The sequence below is a fragment of the Heterocephalus glaber genome, unplaced genomic scaffold, assembly GCF_053883595.1.
Source record: "Heterocephalus glaber isolate CG9 unplaced genomic scaffold, H.glaber_assembly_v1.0 deba00001442, whole genome shotgun sequence".
NCBI classification, from domain to species: Eukaryota; Metazoa; Chordata; class Mammalia; order Rodentia; family Bathyergidae; genus Heterocephalus; species Heterocephalus glaber.
Window position 1 is genome coordinate 3,126,380 of NW_028258296.1, and position 14,388 is coordinate 3,140,767.

A 14,388-nucleotide genomic window follows, 5' to 3' on the forward strand; every position below is an offset into this window, starting at 1 on the left:
GTGGCCCTTCCACGTCATCCTTGACACAGCTGGGCTGTGCTTGCCCACCCATCTGGAGGTAGGTCTGCTGGGCAGGCTGGGGCTGGGGCTGGGGCTGGGGAGGGAGCCCACGTCGGCACACTACTGCCAGGGAAGCCGTGATCCAAACGCGTGTGAGGTGACAGGGCTCAGGACAGGCGGACCTTGAGGGATGAGTGCAGGGCATGAGAGGGCCTCCGGATCGGCTGCAGCTTTCCATGGCATGTTTTAGGGCTTGCTTGGGCATGGACTGATTCCTGAGCTCCGGGGCTGTAGGTGAAGTTCCAGTGCCACACACACACACACACACTCATGCACACACACACACACACTCATGCACAGACACACACACCTACAGTAGCAGGGGTCTGGAATTCTCTAACATCCTGAGATATCAGTCTAAGAAGGTAAGAAGGGCCTGGGCCAAGAAGCCCAGCACGGTGTCTGCCTTTGGTGGGGTCCCGCACACGGCCCCGCCTGTGTCTGTTCTCCTCTCTCCAGCACACAGCACGCTCCCCGGCACGAGCGCGTGACAACTCCTCGGTCAGAATCTCACCTGCCTCCGCGTCCTACGGAGCCACTCGTGTCGTGATCCAAGTTCACGCCAGCTGGATGACACTGGTAAAATATAAAACCTCCACGGTCAGTGTTTTCTATCCTTCAGGCTGCTTTGGGTTAAGTTCCTGAATTTCAGCTTTTCCACATGCATATGTTCACGGCCTCACTTCCCTGAGTATTTGTTTCCTTCTGTGCAAAATGGATTTGATCTTCTACTTAGCTGTTACTATGAGGTAGGCCAGAGCTGTCATTTAGAGGGATGGCCAGGATTTAAATAATGACACCTATTACTTCTGAAGCTATGGGCAGAAACTAGGTCTCACGAACCCTCAGTTTTCTAATCTGTAAAATGGGGGTGATTAGATCTATGTAACAGGCTCTTTGCAAAGACAAAAGGAAACAATGCATTTAAAATGGGGAGACTTGACAAATATCCGCTATTGTTATTAGGGGGTTAGGGATTACGTGAGATCATCCATAGCATCATGTGAGGAGCCGCTAACAATGCAGCGAGTGTCAGCCTCAGATACTGTTTCCACGTGTAGTCACTGTCTCACTGTGCACTCTCACTGTGCGTAGTCACTGTGCAGCTACTGCCTGTGCAATTCGCCCGCTTTCCAGCTCCCTGGTACTGCAGCCACCCTAGGGGTTCCACCTCCCCTTGCTCCCGCACTCTGTGTTCCTATGTCCTTTCTCCCTAGCCAGCAACCCACACAGAATGAGCTGCACAGTACCTGGCAGGTCCTGGATGCTCGCACTCCAATTGCTCTGCCCTGATTTATTTATAATCCTATTACTTGGAAATAGAGTTCTAGAAAAATTTTAAACTTTGGCAAGATGGAAAGAACTACACGGTGCACTGTCTAAGCTGGGGGTCACCGTGCCCATGGACGGAAAGGGCCTTGTGATTTCTCTGTGCAGAAATGGCTCGCTGGGAATCCGTTCTTGCATTTTGTTTTTTGTTTTCTATGACTCCCTACGTTACACTCAAGTCATTGCTATTCTGCTAATTACAAAATCATGAGGAGTTTGGCTGAAGCGCTGGTACAATTCTGTTTGTTGTGGTTGTTGTTAAAATAAAAATCTACATCATTCTTCTCCCTTAGAATTCTCAATGTCTTCTCTAGAACTATTTAGATCTCTCAGAGCCTCTACTTTAGTTGAATCTCTGAGTAGAGCCCCTGCCTGAAACCCACCCTCCACACAACTGAAGCATCGTCGTGCTAAAATGTCATTCCCCTGGGGCTCCTCATCCCCAAGTCCCTTGGCCAAATCCAAGGTCCTTTTTTTTTTTTTTTGCCACCTGTCTTACTTGCCACCTTTCGGCATCGATGTTACAGAACCTCAAACTTCTTCTAGCTCCTTTCTTCTTGTTGAATTGTTTTGGTGTTTGCACGTTTTGGAAAGCTTCTCTCTCCTCCAAGGTGGGTGTTTGTCTGTTTGCCTGACTGCTAATCCTTGGTGACATCTCTCAGTTGCTGTACACTTGGGGACCCTTCAGTGACCTTCTGAGAGGTTAGAATTAGTGGCGCTCCCCTCCGGCCAGGCGCTACTGCCTCTCCTGAGCTTTCTAGAGTATTTCTTTAACTCAAGTGATATTTCTTGGGCACTTACTGTTCGATAGGCACTGAGGACATGTGGATAAAGCCCAGGAAAATCAAGCTGAATCGTGGAGCTTAAAGGAAACAAAAGAAGTAAGCACATCTGTATTGTTAGGTAGTAAACAAAATAAGTAAGCAAACAGATAATCTGTCAGATGGTAAAGTAAGAAAAGAAGCAAGCACACCTGTACTCTGTCAGAGGATGTGGTGCGGGGAGAGACAGGGTTGGGGTCCCTAGCGGAAGGCTGCCCAAGTTCTGTCCCCAGTAGACCAGGAAGGGAGGGAGGAGGTGGGCGTGGGGAGTCCCCTGGGTTTCTTACACTAGTGTGTGCCTGTGAGCAAGGACCACGCGCACTTTTTCTGGACTGTGTTATCTGAAATGTCTGTTTAGTGAATGGCCTTCCAGGTAGAGCCAGTGTCTCTCTTTAAAGCAAAGAAAAAGTGTGCTTTCTGTCCAGTAACCCAAAGATGTATCCTCCTAGGGCAAAGGGCACTTTGGTTCAGACTTCACTATAAAGACTTGGGCGATCTAGACTTGGGGGTCCTCTCCTTCACCCACCTGATGCAGGCAGGGTCACCTGGCCCTCGGGCAGGGTGCTGATGCTCTGGCGCCTGCCACGGCCTGAGCAGCAGAGCCCTTGGTCTTTAACCTGGGTGTCTGTCGCCTGCCGGCACCCAGCAAAGCCCCCGAGCCTGTGCAGTTCCCCATGGCAGCGAGATGCAGACGTCTGCAGGAAGAACATTCAAGTCCAAAGGCCTGGGACATTGTCTGTCCTAAAACCTCCTCCTCCCCAGAACTGTAAAGTTCTTCAGAGCAGCCAGCCTCTCTCACCTTTAGATCCCCAGCACCGAGCAAAATGACCAGTTATTACAATTATGACAGCTCCCTTTCCTGTTGGGCATTCAGAGCGGAACCTGAGAGGAATGGCAGCACTGAGTTTCAAGTCACACAGACCCGGTTCTCAGACCAGACCCACTGCTTGCCAGCCTACCTTAGTCAAGTTCCTTTACCTTCCCCAGCCTCAGTTTCCCCGTGTATGAAGTTGTTTTTTGGTACCAGGGATCGAACTTGGGTCCTTGTGCTTGTGAGGCAGGGGGCGGAACCACTGAGCTAAATCCCTGGCTCACCGTGTATGAAGTTGTAACAATCTTGTCTTCTCTGTTCTGAGGTTTATCTGAGCGTGTATAGGAAACACAGTAAGAGCTCAGGAAATGATAGGCTGTGTGCTGAGTGTAACACTCAACCTGTGGTGCCATCTAAAAGTCTCACATCTATCACTGTCATTCCGCCTTTCCCAGCTCTGGTCGGGAAGCACATGGAAGTGGAGGAATGTGGAAAGCAAGGAAGGCCTTGTTCTGGGTTCAGTCTGGACCATTTCCACTTATTTAACAATAAATCACACTGCAGTCTGCTAGAGGCTAACGAGCGAGTGCTGATGTCTGCTCTGGGAGTCCCTGGTTCTGTTTTCCTGAGCTCCCGGGTCCCCGTGGTAGTCTGCAGCCAGCTATTGCTCCGAGCAGTGCCATGCCGAGCCTCTGCGGCTCACTTGGGCCTTACGTCCAGTGCGGAGCACACAAAGGGCCCTCTGGAGGCTTGGAGGCTCCCACACCCCGTGTTGGGAAGTCGGCCTGAGTTCCTCACCCTGACAGGGGTTTTTTCTGGGAACAACTTGCCAAGGAGTCCCACCAGGCGACCTGACAGCAGAGTGGCATCCTGCCTTCAGGACAGACGAGCGGCCGTGCCACGAGGTCACCTGGGTCCTTTCCTTAGCAGCCAAAGAGCAAGGCGGGAGTGTGGCTTCCTGCGTGGGGCTGATTCTTGGCTTTTCCCAGTCTTTTCCTCCCTCTCTGGCCCAGCATTTCTTGGGTTTCTCCCCTGGGTGTGAAACTGTGCTTGACTCCGTGGCAGTGGACAGGTGCACAGCGGTCCTGCAGCGGGTGGACAGGGCACACCTGGAGAGGCACGAGGGTGGGAAACATCTGCAGTTCTGCACTGCCGGGCATCAGAGAGGAAGTAGGCAAGGAGCCGGCTGGTGACTTGGGCACAGCTGAGGGCTGCAGGAGCCCCAGGGAGAAGCCAGGGCCACCGGACAAGGCCCAGGGTGGGCTGTGGAGCTCCGGGCCGCTGTGACTCTCTCATTAGCTTGTTGTTGGTGTTGTCATTTCACAGTTCAAATAGTTGCACAGCTGACAATGTCCTCTTTGGACAGAGTCGATGCTCAGACTTGACCCTTAGAGCCAGGTGAAGATGATGAGGAGGGAGAGCCCATTAGTCCACGGAGACTGGATTGTAATGAGAGTCCAGTTTGTTTGGGGTCCTGGCGACAGTTTCTGTGACAGGCCACAGTTCGGTCCTCCTCCCGCCCTGTGTCGGGTTGTTTTTCTTACTCATGCACCTTTGCTTCCCCGAGTGTGCCAGGCGCCGTGCGAGGCGCTGTGTGAGGTGCTGTATGGGTCTCTTCCCAAAGCCCTGGCTGGCACAGTTTACATGGTGCACGTGAAGAAAGAAGGTGAGGAGAGTCATGCATGGCACAAGCGCCACATCTCGTAGGCACTGCTGCTGGGATCCAGACCTGGGGCCGAAGCCGCTAGGACCACCACACTCTTAGATGCCTTGCTGGTAACTGTGTGTGTGTACATGACCGTACACACACACACACACACACACACACACACACACACACCGTACACACACAGCTCTGTACCTGTGACATAGTAGCCAGATATATATGCACATCTGTCTGAGTGTGTGTGTGTTACGTCTGTGGCTGAACATTCCTGCTACATACATGATAGGAATCACGGCCCCATCTTCCTCCCATGTCCTGAGCACCGAGGCTAAGGTGGCTGGTGGACTGCAGTCTGAGAAACGTCATGGGGAGAACACAAGGCTGTCAAGTGGTCAATGGCAATTAAATGCGGGGGGGGGTATATTCAGTGCCAGGAGAACCAGGAGCTTGGGGCATCAAAGGAGGAACAAGGTAGGTGTCACAGCAGGCCTTGAGGAAGTGACGCTTAGGTGACAGGGCAGACAGGTGGAGAGCAGGGTAAGGCTCTGACAAGCAGGACAGTGCCCTCGGGGCTGATACCACCAGGGAGCTGGGAATTCATCGAGGAGAGCTCATCTTCGAGGGGGTTAGGGTAGACACTGGAGTGACAGGGCGGTGGACAGAGTGGAGGCTCAGGGGGACACGGGTTCCTGTGCACGCAGGCTGCGCTCACAGCCTGGGCTGGGTGGACAGACAGCGAGCTTCCCAGCCTGGACAGCGGCAGGCACCACCCAGGCCTGAGGTCGCACAGGTCTCTGCGGACTGAGTGGAGAGAAAGCAGTGGGAGCTTTGGCACAGGTGCGGCTGGCTCTGGGTTACCCACCGGGAGCATCTGAGCAGCAGAGGCGGAGACAGACACAGCTCTGGGGAGGCTGCACTTTGTCTACAAGCATGCCCTAGCGCTGGGGTGAAGGTGGAAAGCGTGAGGGCAGATGAATGATCGAAAAGAACCTTAGAGTTAAAAACAGTACATAGGACTGGAACCCCGAGGAACAAGAACTAAGAGACACCAAATATCAGGGGTGGGCAATGAAGGAGAAGCCGTCCAGGACTTTAAGAACCGTGGAGAGACGCGTGTTGGCAAGTGATGGCGACCTCAAAGAATCCAACACAAAACAACCAGTAACGTTAGCAGTTATTCTTGTTTTGTTTTGCTCTTCCATTTACCACATGGACTAATATGTCTCATCTTGGCGATTAACTATCATGTGCAAGTGTGTAGCAGCGAAACACAGACGTTTAGAATTATTGCCAGTGACTACCAGCACAGCTATCAGGCCAGGAGATAGCCCTATAGGTCCTACTCCTGTTATTAATTCGAGAATCGTTTCTGCAGAACCTACTATGTGCTCGTGTGGACGATGTGTGGAGAAGGGATGGCCCGGGCTCAGAGAGCCGCCGCAGTCCTGCTGTACAAAGCCAACTCCCAGGTCCCCAGTGGCCCTGCAGACGCCCTGTCACGGGCGCAGTGAGAGCGGAGAAGAGAAGGAAGATTTTACTCAGCAGCAGAGACCGCGGTGCCTGAGAGATGCCGAGCAGAGAAATGATTCCAATGAGCAGGACGGGCCAGGGTCGGCTTTGGGAGAAGACGAGTTTTTTACATAGCAGGACGAGAGAATGAAGAAGGGTTCTCTGAGGAATGAGAGCAGGAAGCCTGGTTCCAGACCTGCTACCCCTTCCAGGACGTGGCCTGGGGCAGGGGAGCTATGGACAGCGGACCCAGAGCCTGGGGGAGGGAGCAAGGCTGCCGTACACACGCGCACACGCACATACAGGTACACACACGCACACACAGTACCTTTCACCTGCTCCAGGAGCTTCCGACAGGTGAGACCCTGGTGGCCTGGCTGGGCCGGGAGTCAGGGCCACCCCTCTGCTGGGGCCTGGGAGGACGGTGGGCGTGGTGGAGCTCGGTTTGGCTCAGTTTCTGGTTTTTGCTTTTGATGCCATCAGATGGCTCATTTCCACGCGAGACGGAAGGTAGGGCTAGTGCTCGTCCTGGGTCTGACCGCTCCCCTGGGTGACCCGCAGTCCACTCCGCTTCCCTAGGCCTCAGTCTCTGTTCCCTCGGCCTCAGTCTCTGTTCCCTCGAGTTCGGGTCAGCCTGGCGTCCCGCGCCGTCCCGGGTGAAGGGGCGGGGCGGGGCGCGGGTCACGACAGGGGGAGCTGTTGTTGCCGTCGACCCCGCAGGCCGGGCGTGGACGGGGCCGGCGACACCACCATGCTGGAACCTGGCGGATCCTGCGGGCAAGAGCCCGGGGTCCCAGCCGCCCGGCCCGAGCAGGGGGCGGGCCCGGGTCCGGCGTCCGGCACCGCCCGGCGCGGCGGGTCCGTGTGGGCGGGGCCGCCCGGTGTCCCCGCCCTTGCCCCGCCCCCTCCCGCTCCATAAATCGCCGCGCGCGGGGCCGGGAAGTGCGCGCGGCGGCGCAGCGTGGTGGCCTGGACGCTCTGCCCGCGCTCGCTCGCTTTCTAGCTCGCGGGGCGAGGGTGTCCGGCCGCCCGTCCCGGCGGGGACCGGGAGTCCCCCGCCTCTGCCTCCTGCGTCGGGACCCGGAGACACCCCCGCCTCGGCCTTCTGCGGGCCCCGGCGCACCATGGCCCGCGCGGCGCGGCCCCGCCTCGGGCTGCTGTGCCTGGCCGCGTGCGCGCTGCTGGGCGCGGGGACCGAGGCCGACTTCTCCGTCCTGGAAGAGGCGCGCGTGCTGGCCGGCCAGATGCGCAGGCTGGCGGCCGAGGAGCTAGGGGTCGTCACCATGCAGGTAGGAGCCGAGCGTCCCGCTCCCCTTTGTCCCGTCCCGGCCCGGCCCCGAGGCCCGGCCCCGAGGCCCGGCCCGGCCTGGCCCGGCCTGGGCTGCCCCGGCCCGCCTTTGTTGCCGCCTGCTCGACCCGCGCCGGCTACCGCCGGGACCTGGCCACGCTCCACGCGCGGCCTCAGCCCTCGCGCCGGGGAGGCCCGCCCGGTGGCAGCGGCGGGCGCGACCTCGCGGGGAAGAGCGGAGCAGCGGGGCCTCCGTCGGCTTCTGATTGTGCCCGGTGACCGCCTCGCCGCCCACGCGAGGGCTCCTTCCGGCCGCCGTGGGACGAGATTTCCGACGCCTTCCCCTTTCTGTGTTTTTAACCCCCCACCCCGACCCTCCCAGAAGGATGCAGTTTTCCCAAAGCAGCTTCCACGGACCTTTTTCCCTGTGCCGGTGACGACTGGGTTTTAAAAAAATGATGCATTGAATTTAAGGGAGAGGGAGGCGGAGTAGAGCGTTTGCTTGCAAGGTAATTTTACATTATTTGCAGACACCAGGCCCTGAAGTGCAATAGAGTCGGGTTTTCTTCATTTGCATAATAATAGACAAGCTTGTGAGATCCGTCATTTATCCCTCTCTCTGCAGGTCGCGCAGGTTTAGATTCAGTTATAATTTTTTCCATATGCGCCTTCTCCTTACTCACTGTTGCCGAGTTCCTAGCAGTGACTTCAAGGAGGTGGAAACTGAGTTTTCTTTTCTCTTCAGAGCACAAGCAGTTATGTTCCTGCACCGAGTGCTAAGTAAAAGCGACTGAGTGCATTGCAATTTGGGGCTTTGCTCTTGGGATTAGGCAGCATTTGCCACCCCAGCTCCTCTCTGGGGCTGGCTGAGGAGTCTGGGGGCCTCCTCCTTCCTCTGGAAGCCGAGGGCCTGCTTTTTCTAAGATGCTGACGGCCCTCTCCCTTTCTCACCCTGTCCTTGACAAAAGGTGAAATCGGATCCCAACACATTGTCATTCAGGTAGGGATCCAAAGCAAATGTAGTTTTAAAAGGCTTCCCTGTTGAAAGGAGACACTTCAGAAAAAAGCCCGGCTGGTGGGGGGCTGTGGCCAAATGGCCCTCTGCTTCCTCCCCGCTGGCCTCTCTCTAACACCTTTGCGACCTCGTTGTGGAAACCGACCTCCCGCCGCCCGGGCTTTGTCTGGTGAAATGGCAAGTGTCTTCCACACGCTGTATTTGGGTTGCTGCTCTGGAGCCCTACAGTGATCTGCCACCTGCCTGGGTCTAGGAAGGTGGGGAAGGGTCTCTTTAACTGAGACCACTGCTGGGCTTTCTTTTGGGGGGTGGATACTTGTTAAAAGTAAAATCGAATGCAGGTAAGGTTTCTGGCTCTCACCGAAGGTCCTGAGCCTCACATTCTCCGCTGGGGCCCCTTGGGACTGGAGCAGCCGATGTGGAGTTGGAGCGGGTTTAGTGCCCTCGGTGCAGGGTGCAGCCGTCCTTAGGGCCCTGGCGTCTCCAGCTCCAGAGCCGGTCCGGGGTTCAAGGGGGCTGGCACTGAGTGGACATGAGGCTGCGCAGGGTCAGACTTTCACACAAAGGTGAGGGTGTGGAGGCTGTGACTCTTTGCAGCAAAAGAATGCGCTCCCTGGATTAAGGGATTGACTCCTTTCATTTGACCTTGCATAAGCGGTTTCAGGACGGCCTCTTGCTTTATGAGAAACTTTCTGTCAGCCAGCTTATTCAAGACAGACAGAAAGAAAGAAAGAAAGAAAAAGAAAGAGAAAGAAAGAGAGAAACAATGTTCAGACTTCTCAGATTGCTTCTGCTGGCAACAGTCTCCAAACACAGTTTTTAATTCCGGGCCATTGTGGAGTGGGAGTCACCCCGAGGAGGCCCACTGCTGTGCCCTGGTCAGATGGCAGCAGACACAGCTCATAGCAGGCGGCGAGGGATGACCTTACAAAGGCAGAAACCAAGCCTTTTTTCCAGGCCAGCTTCCCAAGACACCATTTTTGTGCTCCGTGATAAAGAAGAGTTTGTAAAGCGGTCTCTCTTGCAAATTGTTTCAGAAGTTTTCTAATGGAGGCCACCTACTCATGGTTTGTCATCATCGTCGTACCTTTTTAATAACTGGCAAAACCTTTAAAACCTTTAAATGATTAGCACAGCCCCCTTGGCCAGTGCCCAGGGAATGCTGCCCTGGATACCATGCATCCCTGGTTAAAGCCAAAAACCTCATCATCCTCTCCTTCGTGGTCTGCTGGAGGGAAGCATCAGTACTGTGGTCCGGGACAGAAAGGTTCTGGGTCCAGGAGACTTTATCCTTTCATTCTTGAGACAGGTTCTCAGCAAGCAGCATCACCTGGGCCGAGGGCTGCCACCTTTGGGTTGGGTGGTTTCCTTTGTAAGCCAGGACACTGCTGATTCCTGGAAACTTGCTTTTAGGACTTCAGGGACTTTATGTGCCTGTGAAGGCGCCTGTTCCCCTCGAGCTGTCGCTGAGCCATGTTGGTGGGTGTTGTTGCTCTGAAGTGGGAAATGAATCAATACTGGAAATGTGCCGAGGTCTGTGCTGGGGGCTCTGGGGCCTGCAGGGTGTGGCCAGTCCTTCCTGCATAGCCCCTTAGGAAGAGGCAGTCTTCGTGGGGAAAACAGGCCAGCGACAACCCCCTGCCCATTAGCAGCCTGTCTGCTCCGGGCCGGTCCTCCAGGCACTTACAAGGCCCATTTAACATTACAGGACAGCAAGGGGCTGGCACTGGGCCACGTGCTGCCTCGGCAGGAGCTCTCCTGGCTGGGCACGGACTGTGAGCTTGGCAGATGGACCAGCAGGTTGGTGAAACAGCTGCTGAATGGGCCAGGGAAGGCCGGGCCAGGTGGAGCTTCTTTCTAGCCCGGCCAGAAAGAGGGAAAGAGAAGGCCTTGTCCGTGTGCTCTTGGGCATCTCTGCACAGGTCCCACTCTGGGGGCTGTGGCGGCCGTGGGTGACCAAGGCCTGCCTGTGCCCTTAGTCTCATACCTGGTGGTGAGCAGAAGACACAAGGCCTTGGACAGAGGGTACAGCGGTGGGAGACAGGGTCGGGGTCATGGAGACCACAGAAGAGCCTGCCCAAGCTGGGGGTCCCGAGGTCACCCGTTTGCCCTTGGCCTGCCCAGTGATGGTGGGGAAGCGGTGGGGACTCCCAGGGGGAGTCCGAGGGGCCGGGAGCCATGTCAGCAGTCACCAGACCTTTCTGGTTCCTTCTGGTGGCGCAGGATGGTGTGGCTGGTCTCTGGCCCTGTGTGGGAATGCCTCGCTGGTAGTGTGCCTTCAGATATTTTCGAGTGTGTTTTGTGCCAGGCCCAGTGTCAGGTCTGAGCGTCCTGTCAGTGAATTTCAGTGTGATACAGCTGCTGTTGGTAATGCTGTAAAATTGCATTCCTGTTTAATTTCCGTATTTGTTCGTGTTTTATAATATAAACAGTATTTTAGTTCAGTGGCTTGGAGAATTTTTGGTTGATAAATACAGTTATTTTGGAGGATATCGGCTTAAAGTGTGTTAGGATGCAGATCTGCAGCAGTAGCTGGTGCCTCTGTCTGTGGCCACGTGGGCCGGAACTGCGGGGGGTGGGTGTGTGTGTGTTCTCCTGCTGCCTTAGGCCCCAGCCCCCCAGGCCTTCCAGATGGCTCCCTGCGGAAGCCCCTCCGAGTCTCTGCTGGTGCGGTCTCTGGGCCTCACTTTGGAGCCTGTTCCCCCGCAAGGCTGCGAGGATCCTGCCTCCTTAGTGCGCGCGTGTGCTGCGTGCCCTGGTTTGACCCATTTGCTCTGGTCTCTGCTCTCCCGGAAGCATGAGAGCCGGACAGAGGCAGCACACGTGTTGGTTTCCATCCGGGTGTCCCGCACAGCCTCATGTGCTCATAGCTGGACTTTGGAAGGTGACTGGATCACGGGGTTGATACTCAGTGGTGGAGGAGCCCACTGATGAGCTTACAGCCCAGCCGACTGTGACGGTGGAGGCGAAGCCTGGTTGGAGGAGCTGGTCGCTGGGGGCGTGGCCGGGAGAGGCCCCCTCTTCAACCTTTGGGTTTGGGTACTGAGTCTCAGCAGTGAGAAAGGACCCAATGCAACAAGATAAGCAGTAAGTGGGGGATGGGGCAAGAGGAAGGGCCAGGCTCGACCCGAGTCGTCTCCTAACCTGGCGCCCGTTCCTGGTGCCCTGAGCAGGGTTGATGAGTGTCAGTGGGCTCCCGGGTTCCTTCCCGTGACCTTCTGTCCTAACGGGAGCAAACCCAACCGGAGGGCAAAGTGGTACGGGGAGAAGCGCCAGGATGTGGGGTCTGGGCACTGCCCGGGATGCCAAGTCTAGAGCCTTTGGTGGGCTGCAGGGCACTGCGTGCTGGCCCCTAGCCGTGCAGCAGTGCGAGACAGTGTGGTCGCTTCCCTTTGCTCTTCCGGGTGTGATGTGGAAGCTAGATTGTTAGGATGTCGGCACCTAACTCAGATTGAGGAAAAATCTGCCGAGTTAGTGTGGGCCAAAGCCGACTCCCCTGTGGGCCAGCGGTGTGGTGTCTGGGTCAGGGCCACTCGGTGGGTTCCGGGAAGGAAAATCCGCCGCGGAGCAGCTGTGGGGAGCAGAGCTGGGGTGCAGCAGGGGAACTGGCGATGGTCCTTGTGAGTGGCCCGGAGTGCGAGCCTCGCCACAGCCTTACTTCCAGTATTTCCCGAGTGTGTTCAGTGCCAGGCCCTGCGTCGGCGCTGAGCTACCCGTCAGTCCGTTAACTTCCAGTGTGATGCAGCTATGTGAGGAGGATCGAGCACTCCGAGCAAGTGTGCCAGGGGTGACAGCTTGCCCAAAGGCGGCCGCAGAAGGTGAGATGCGAAGGAGCCGCCTAACTCTCCAGGCGGGGCCGGAGTTCCTTCGCTCCTTCGTCTCACTGCCAGGCGGCTCTGAACCCCGGTGGCCGGGCATGCCTGCCCCATCGGGTGGCGTGGGACAGCCGCGTCAGGTGGTTCAAGGCACCTAGCTGGCAGCAGCCTAAAGCTGGTCGGGAACAAGCTGCTTCCTCGGCCTGCAAGGAAAGGAAAGGAGACTGGAGAAAGCGGACGGCCAGGAAGCCAGCAGGCGAGGCTCAGGATGCCGACCCACCAGCAGCTCACAGCTGCCAGTCAGGAGCGCGGCCGGCTTCCCTCCTGCACCTAGCTTCGAACCCAGGCTCCGCCGCCGGGCCTGGGTCCCGCCTCTGTCCTGGAACTCTGGGAGCTCAGGTGTCCGAAGGGCTGGGAAGGACCCCAGAGACCGTCGGATCCGCCACCCTCACTCACCCAGGACCAGGATGGAAACCGAGTTGAAGTGAGAGCACCGCTCTGAGCTCACGCTGGCCGGAAGTGGTTGATTCCCATGAGTCTGGCCCGAGGATTCCTGCCTTTTGGTCCTTTTCATGGTATTCTACTGTGGGGGTCTCGCTTCTTTCAGTTGCTTAAATTGGGAAAGCAAACTTAATAGAATGCACTCTGATTGTGAAAAGAATCCTTGCCCAGTTATTTTATGGCTGGGAATTAAAAACCGGTGATCTAATTTGACAGCTGACTAGATTTTTCATGTTAAGCTGTAACTTAAATACTTAAGTCACTGAGCTACTGACAAAAGTTCAGAAATTGAGCCTTATTAAAATGTTAGTGTTTTTTAGTTTTACTTATAGATGTAATTTTTATGGTGCCTGTTTGCACTGCATAATGCTTACATTTTCATGCCCTTCCCCTCCTCTCTTGGTCCCCTTCCTCTTTGAGAAAGATCTCTTTCCCTACTTACTATTACCTCTTTTTCTTTTTTGCTTTTTATTTATAATTTGGGTTTCTATTAGCAATAATCACGCCTTGGATAAACCTCATTGGCTATGATACTGCCACTGCACAAAGTTTAATTTGGGTTTCTTAAAGGAGCAACTTTTTTTTTTTTGGTACTGGGGATCGAACTCGGGTCCTTGCGCTCGAGCAGCAGTCGGCGAAACCACTGAGCTAAATCCCCGGCCCCAAAGGAGCAACTGTAACTGGTCATAGCTCTTTATCATCGTGGGCCTGTACCACCGCCAATGTAATTTTTATCAAAAAATAAAGCACTTTTTAAAAGTAAAACCTTTAGGAGAACAACAGCACCAGTTGTTTAGTGTTTGTTTGTGTAAAAGCCAGTAAAGGAAAGTCCACTTGTAATTTTCAGGCAAAGTTCTATTTTAAAATTGGGCTTCATGACTTAACGTTTCTCTCCCTAGTTATTAGGAGTATGAACTCCGTGTGCGTGCGCATGCTTGTGTGTGTAAATTGCAATAATATTATTACTTTGGAACAGTTGTTTATTTAATTTGGTGCCGAAGCTAAATAGAGGCCATCCGAGACCCGCTTTGCCTTGCCTCCTCTTTTCTGTCCTCAAAGATAGAATTTCTGCCCCAGCGCTTCACACAGCCCGGTGAGTTAATTACAGTTTGAAAGGTGGCACCACCTAAATGCCAGAGGTGGGGAGGCCAGAAAGTAGCTTAGGGTCAAAGTTTCCCTGGGAAATGTTACGCCTTTTTGTAATTGCAGAGTAGAAGCCAGTAAATGTTTATCTTGTCCATGATAATATCTTGGTTCTCTTCCAACCATAACCGTTATTTTAAAGATGCCATCAAAGCCCAAGATGGAACCACATTTTTTTTCCTTGATTCTCCTTGGATTTTTTTTTCACCCAAGTTGTAAGGAGTACTTTAAAAGATAGTTGGAGGCTCTGGCGGAAGGACAGTGAAAATCGGCAAACCAGTGAGAACGAATGTGAATTTTTAATTAGGCCTTGAGCTGTCGCTTCAGAGAGCGGAGGCATCATTAGTGATGTGCGTCTTGTCGCATTAGCAGAGGCTGACGTTGCGCTTCAAACGCGGACGGCAGCTGCCCTGTGCAGATAAAAGTTGCC

General features: G+C 54.9%; 1 protein-coding gene and 1 pseudogene across 3 annotated transcripts in view; one reads left to right on the top strand and one right to left on the bottom strand.

The window, feature by feature from the left end:
* Positions 1 to 7,130: 7,130 nt before the first annotated feature.
* Positions 7,131 to 14,388, top strand: part of Cachd1 (cache domain containing 1) — a 174,720-nt gene continuing 167,462 nt past the window's right edge. For 2 of the 3 annotated variants that reach the window (XM_013071000.3, XM_021255596.2), the window contains exon 1: positions 7,131 to 7,485. In XM_013071000.3, coding sequence (XP_012926454.2) covers positions 7,321 to 7,485 — 165 coding nt within the window. In that variant the 5' untranslated portion in view covers positions 7,131 to 7,320. Of the gene's footprint in view, positions 7,486 to 7,604; positions 11,587 to 14,388 lie in introns of those variants that run through there. The other variant, XM_087212846.1, reaches the window with a different exon arrangement.
* LOC147827570 (U4 spliceosomal RNA) lies at positions 13,284 to 13,366 on the bottom strand (annotated as a pseudogene).